Genomic DNA, 7,183 nt, shown 5'->3' with positions numbered 1-7,183 from the left:
TTTTAGTAATAGTTTCTGTGTGAATCCGGCATTGAACTCGTGTAGATTCTGGAAACTGTCTGCGTAAAATGCGCAGCACAGAGAGCTAAATTAGGATTGTAATTGTCAGGAACATAATCAAACATAAATTTTAACCATTGTTGACGAACTACAGCATCTGTAGGAAGCCTGAACACAGAAGACCTGACAGCTGGGTGAAAATAACACGGTTTCGACGGCATGACTACAACTCTCCACTATAACTCTTCCTCTTTGACAAAGCCGCAGAACATGGCCTTGCCCTCTTTTTTGCATGTTCCGGAGGGAGGGGTTGATTGGTTTATTACGTATGCAACCCGGGAAGTATCTCGTTGTAGTCCCATATGAGTCGTTTTTGTAGGCATTAAACTTCCTGATTGTTAAAAGACGATATCTCCGATTACGTTGAACTTTCAGCGCAGCAACTTTGCAGATACTGTTCATGCACCAACAGCAACATTACACACTATTTAAAATGAAAAAAGTGAAATCGCAGTAAACCACATCTTTAAAAATGTTAAAAAAAATTAAAGTAACGAAACACTTAAAGTAAAAATTTAATTTTAATTAATTGTGGAATGGTTGTTGGTGCCAAACAGGCTGGTCTGAATATTTCAAAAACTGCTGATCTCCTGAGATTTTCACGCACAACCATCTCTAGGGTTTACATATGCAGTGAGCGGCAGTTGTGTGGATGAAAATGCCTTGTTGATGTCAGAGGTCAGAGGAGAATGGGCAGACTGGTTAGAGATGATAGAAAGGCAACAGTAACTCAAATAACCACTCGTTACAACCAAGTTAGGCAGAATACCATCTCTGAACGTACAACATGTCGAACCCTGAAGCAGATGGGCTACAGCAGCAGAAGACCACACCGGGTGCCGCTCCTGTTAGCTAAGAACACGAAACGGAGGCTACAATTCGCACAGGATCTGTTTTGGGGCAGAGAATAAATGTTTATGGGCCTTTTGTTCTGGTAGTATTTAAGGGAAAGTTGCAAATCAGTCGGGGCGATTTGTAGCCAGATCAGCCCGTAGTGTGGAGGGTATTTAATATGTTCCATACTATGTATCTTCTTCTTGAAGTCAGGTAAACATTTTGTTCTTAGATTCATCTTTGAACAACTGTTATGTATTTTCTTATTTTTAATTGGCTTCTTATTGTTTTATTATGTAATTGGCGAGATACGTTTACCTGAGTAATAATAAATTGTTATATTTGATTTGTTCTGATCTCTTCTGAAATCATTTTTTCCAGTAGATTAATGTGTAGGGGTATTTCCACAAATCTGCGTTCAGGACTGATCACACCAAAGCACTAATGGATGAACCATGGGGAGCACCATGAAGGAGACTTTGGCTTTCTGACTGTCACTGGCTTAACACGGTGTAGCTCTCGTGGTTGTAGGGAAAAATACACTCTTTGTTATGCGCATGCAGGCGCAGATCACTTAAAGGTATTATAACCGCTCTGCACCCTCTGAGTAAGTTCAGAACTGACGAGTTTGTGTCGTGGATTCACTAAATAATCGTCCGAAGTGTAATTCCTATGCGATACCTAGTCCCTAATGAACGAATAATTGAAAGTATGAGATTTCCAGAATAATCAAATATCTAAGTTAATATACAATCGATATCTGTGATCAGTTTAATTATAAATATTTTCTAAGTTTAATGATCACTTGAAATTGGAGTCAGATCAAGCACGGAGTTAAACTAAAATTCCTAAAATATCCTGATAAATTCATAAGCGCAAGTAAAAGACTGAATATGCATTAAACCTTCGACCAGGCCGCTGGATTCCGTTGTTTGGGCTAGCGGGTGGATCCTTACAGTGTCCAGAATTTAATTAATAGCAATGAAAAAAGTAAAAGATGTTTTTCTACACTTATGTTTAAACCTTTACTTTTGTATTGAGAACTATTAATGTAGCACAGTTTCGTGATTGAAGAAAAATATTTTCTCACCAGAAAATGAAGAAAAAAAAAATTAACCAAATGAAGGAAAAATTATGTTTAATTAATAGTGGTACTGCTCAAAATGTGTTATCCTTTTTGATTGACAGTTATAATGATTAGTTAAATGTAAATGGATTACCAGAATTACAAAGGATTAACATGTCTTGAGACAATATAATGAAATGAAGACATGCAAAATATGTAAGATTAATATATATACTTTTATACTACGGGGCCATTGAATGCTTGAATCTGATTGGCTGCCGAACGTTCTGAGGTGTGCAATTATTTTCAGGGAAACGCACGGCGAACATAGTTCCAGGCAGCTCTTGACCTCATTACATGACCATATCACTTCGCCAAATGATTTCTGTTATTTCAAAGGTCTTACAACAGCAAAATAACCAAGACCCACAACGACACTGGCCAAACAAATAAATATAGTAAACAAAAGGATAAAAACAACAGATCATGTCCATGTTTTTGCCACAAAATTACGCTTTATTATAAGCACATGCTCTGTCTCTCCCGCTCTCTCTCCCTCACAGACTGCACATACATAAGTTTGCACGCACACTAGCATACATCGCGCTAATGTTGTTAGCGCTACTCTGACGATTTTATCAGTAAACAACTTAAAAACTACTTAACTTCTCTCAAGTGAGGTAACAACAGCAGCGCTGTTCGTGAACAAAAGGAACTAAGTTTCACTATAACTAGACATTGCTGCCGAACACTATTGAGAGACGCACAGAGGTAATCTCTCTCTCTCTCATAACTTAGTTATTAACTGTATTAACTGCATTAGTCTGCTATCAACGGCTCAAGCCTCCGTTAAATGACGTTGTGGAATTAGCAACGGAGGCGTTGGATGAGATGCGGAAGAAATAATCCTACTCACAATAGCGATTTAAGTAGAAATACTGGACAAATACCTTGAAATATATAATTTGATCGATGTCTTGAGGTGTGGCAACCGTAGTATAAGCGGAATAATTGACTTCGGTCCGTTGAATTATTAGAAAAATAATGCTTCGCTTCGCGTCGTGACCGCATCACCACCTCGGATGTGCATTATTTTTCTAATAATCCAACGGCCCGTCGTCAATTATTCCTTACATATATATCCACTCAAGCATTTTCTCTGAAATGGCGATTAGCTGCTTTCTATGGTAAAGAATGAGAGAATGGGACATAGAGCCATCTATCCCTGCTCTCCCAAATGCTTGCATGTATGATTCACTGCCATGGCGTCCCCCCTGCAACACAGACACACAGAACATTTGTTTGTATATTTGTTGTTGTGAGTACAATGCATTTCATTATCAACATGTATTTATGCTATGCAGTTTTCCTTTTATAGTTTATCTGTCATGTACAGATCTCTTAAAATAATTACAAACCACTTTCATTTAATATAATACTATAATGTAATTAATATAAAGTACATTCTATACAATACAGCTGTAGTTGAACTGACAAACTTTACAAGCAGCAACAAGTGTAATTACAACATTAAGAAAGAAAGGTTTTGTTTAAATATACACACATATTTCCACTACAGCCAGACAGGATCTGAATCAAGAACATCATTACTTACCATTGAACAACGGTATGCACTTCATCAACAGCCAAACCAATGAGACGCTCCCGGTAAACATCTGTTTGGATCATATCTCCACTTTTTAACACCTACAAGCAATTCTGGAGAACCGAACACAAAACGCGTATGTTTGCCCACATACGCGGCTGATCTCCCGTTCTCAGTTAGGTACTTCACTTGATCTTCCATAATAGATATGAGGGGCTACACAACTAGTAAAATTGGATCTGCAGGGAATCCTTCCAAATCCTGTTGGCAAACAGGTTAAAATATCTCTTTTCGACTCCACTAAGTGCCTCAAACAAAACTCCTGGACGTCTTTTAAAGAGTCTACACCATGAACTTCGCATACTTTTGAGAATCCAATGTTTAGCTGATCCCGCCGCAACAGCTCTACACTGGACACGACAAAGCAACCATTGCCAATCATTTTAACTTTGTGTCAGAACGTCATAAATAGAACAAGGCATCAGTTTAATGTCGGGGATTTGTCATGTCGTGATATCCAGTGTGTAGACAGCATCACTATTATATTTATCATTATTATAATGGGTTCTACTGTAACTTATTTTGCCATTCGCATCCGGTGTAGACACGGTGTTAAGGAGGAAAGGCCTCTGTCTGTGTGTCCTATGCTTAGCGGACCGCATGAAACCCACAAAAAAATAAAAAACAAAATAACAGAGAAAATAATAATAACAGTTCTTATTAGCCAGATTTTTACAACAAATCTCATAAATTACATTTAAAATATTGTTAAAAATGTAATTGTTATTGATTTTCCTCTGTAAATATATATTTTTTCTATTTTATAAAAAAAATTCAATGTCAAAAATAAAAATAATTTTTTTTTTTTTTTTAATCTTAAAAGGTCGATATAACCCTTCTAATTAAATTATTATTACTGTGTTTCGGCAGTGATTGACAAATTTGGGGAGAGGACAAATATTCCAAAACTTTCTGAAAATACAATATGATAATTAACTGCACAATTACTAGAAATGTGTACCTTGGATATTATACAAATAATACAATAAGCATACATATAATTTTTTGGGGGAAAAGACACATTTTTTTCTAAGAATGGCCCATAAATAATTTATTTTAGACCAGTCCTCTGCTGGGAAGACACCGGATCTGGAACTTTAATTGAATACTCTAGACTTGTATCATAAAGAAAGACTCTGACTACAGCGATTTAAGACTTGTGAACATCGCTGTGAGGTTTCTCTCTGCTGTGGATCTTCTCATGTTTTTTGAGATTTGATGACAGACTGAATGTCTTGTCACAGTGTGAACACTTGTAAGGTTTCTCTCCAGTGTGGATCTTCTGGTGCAGGTTTAAAGAGCTCGCTGTAGTAAAAGTCTTGTCACACTCAAAGCACAAGTACTCTCTCACACCAGTGTGAGTTTTCTGATGTACATGTAAACTCTGCAGCAGTGAAAAACTCTTTCCACATTCAGAACAGGAATGTGGCTTCTCCTTCGTATGAACTGTCAGGTGTTTCTTCAGGTCTGATGAACGAATAAATGTTTTGCCGCACTGACCACATGCGAACGGCTTTTCTCCAGAGTGTATCCTCGTGTGTTCTTTAAGAGTACCTTGTGAATCTCTTTCCACACTGACCACACTTGAATGGCTTCTCTCCGGTGTGAACTCTCATGTGACGCACAAGACTATGTTTATTTGTGAAACTCTTTCCACACTGAGTGCAGGTGATAGATTGATTGGCTCTTCTTTTCTTTAAAAATGTCTTTTTAATCTTTGAGCGACTCCAAGGTTTTTCTCCAGGTTTGACATGATGCTCCTCCTCCACTTCACTCAGTTCTTCACTCTCCTCGCTCTCTTCCTTCAGCTCTGAAAAAAAAAAAAACTTTAAATAAACCAATATTCAAAGAGTAAAATATGAAAGTGATTATTGATGTAATAGCAAAAACAAACATAGCTGCTGTAAAACATAATATTTTTGGTGTGTTTATATGAATTAATTGCATGAATGAGGTACATTGACATTGCATTGTGAATGAAGAATAAACACCAACCTGTTTGTTGTTCAGTATCTTCAGTGTGTTTGATTCTGCAGGGCTCTGGATCTCTCATCTTCTCTCTGTCCTCTTTAATAAACTCAGTCTTTGATCAGATTTCAGCTCTTCCTGATGCTCTGACGCTCGTCTTCACTTCTGAACTGATGGGAATCTTCCAGCATTTATTGCTGAACTGCAGTGGGAGGAGCTTCACTGATGATGAGTTCCAGTGTGGGCGGAGCTTCAGTGATGATGAGTTCCAGTGTGGGAGGAGCTTCACTGATGATGAGTTCCAGTGTGGGAGGAGCTTCACTGATGATGAGTTTCAGTGTGGGAGGAGCTTCAGTAATGATGAGTTCCAGTGTGGGAGGAGCTTTGTTTTTATAGGGTCAAAGACCAGATGTCAAATTTTAGTGTCTGCAACAAATGAAATTGACCAAAGTTATATACACACACAGAAAACCCATTAAGTGCAAATCTGCATATAGTTATTCTTTAGTCACTAGTTATATTAGTTAGTTATAGTTATTCTGAACTGTTCTTAATAAAATACTGTATATAAAAAAAATAAGAGATCATACTTAATTGTATTAGGCTGTTTTAAATGATTACAGAGTTCTTGCTGACAAATGGGTAAAAGCTAGTGTTTTGAAGGATAGTATCAAAGTATAGAGATTTAAATGTAAATTTAAAGTATTTTTGGAGTATTTTGGAGTATTTTTAGAGTATTTTTGGGCTGCATTATGATCCTTAAACACAGTGTTTGAACATGTCATCAAATGATTCTTCTTCTAAATATGCCTGAAAAGTTGTTTTTACTTTTTGCTACATAAACCCATTTTTGCCGTTGACTCGTATATTAATTAACCAACGTAAGCATTTATATCTGTGTATCATAAAGCAACTGATGCTAATTCAAAAAAAATTATTTCTAATTCTAACATTATTTTGTTTCTTCATTAAAATAATGGTAGATATCTAGAAAAGTAGTAAAGGACTGTGAGGAAATCATTGGGAAGCATCAAGACAGAAATAAATCTACATATTTGTAAGCAACAAATACCTTCAGTCTGTTGACACCAATGACATTAGCTTGAAGTGGCAATTTACAGGAGATCTGAAGACATCAGCATAATAACTGAGGTGAGAACAGGAACTATTGTCATGAAATAAAGAGTGTTTTCAGCAGCTGTTAATATTGATGAGCCTCAGACGATCAACACTCATTCAACAAGACATTCAGGATCATCAGCAGATCATCTCACTTTATTCTGAGTGTTTGCTCTTAGAAACACATTATTTGAGTCGGGATATATGCTAAAAGAGTTCTACTGAAAGATAATACTGTTATAAGTAACACAATATGACATAAACAATACAAAAATAAACACTAACTCATCTTCATTAATCACTCCAGCTAAATAACTACAGCAGCATCTCCATATGAATCTAGCCTGAATAAATATAGTTTGATTTTCTAAGTACATTAACTGCAATAAAGTAATGATAACTTATATGTTACCCAGATAGCATGTAGTAATCGTCCCGAGCTCGGCTGCCCTTCAGCACCTGCGGCTCAG

The 7,183-nt window shown here is 36.7% G+C and overlaps 1 protein-coding gene across 1 annotated transcript; it reads right to left on the bottom strand.

The window, feature by feature from the left end:
• Positions 1-4,492: 4,492 nt before the first annotated feature.
• On the bottom strand, positions 4,493-5,833 carry LOC131538155 (oocyte zinc finger protein XlCOF26-like). The gene is made up of 2 exons (XM_058772036.1): positions 5,622-5,833; positions 4,493-5,436 (listed from the first exon to the last, which is right to left on the bottom strand). The coding sequence occupies exons 1-2, from the start codon at positions 5,677-5,679 to the stop codon at positions 5,171-5,173; spliced, it is 324 nt and encodes a 107-aa protein (XP_058628019.1). The 5' UTR covers positions 5,680-5,833; the 3' UTR covers positions 4,493-5,170.
• Positions 5,834-7,183: the final 1,350 nt, after the last annotated feature.

The sequence above is a fragment of the Onychostoma macrolepis genome, chromosome 03, assembly GCF_012432095.1.
Source record: "Onychostoma macrolepis isolate SWU-2019 chromosome 03, ASM1243209v1, whole genome shotgun sequence".
Classification (NCBI taxonomy): Eukaryota; Metazoa; Chordata; class Actinopteri; order Cypriniformes; family Cyprinidae; genus Onychostoma; species Onychostoma macrolepis.
This window is presented reverse-complemented; position numbering and strand designations above follow the sequence as displayed.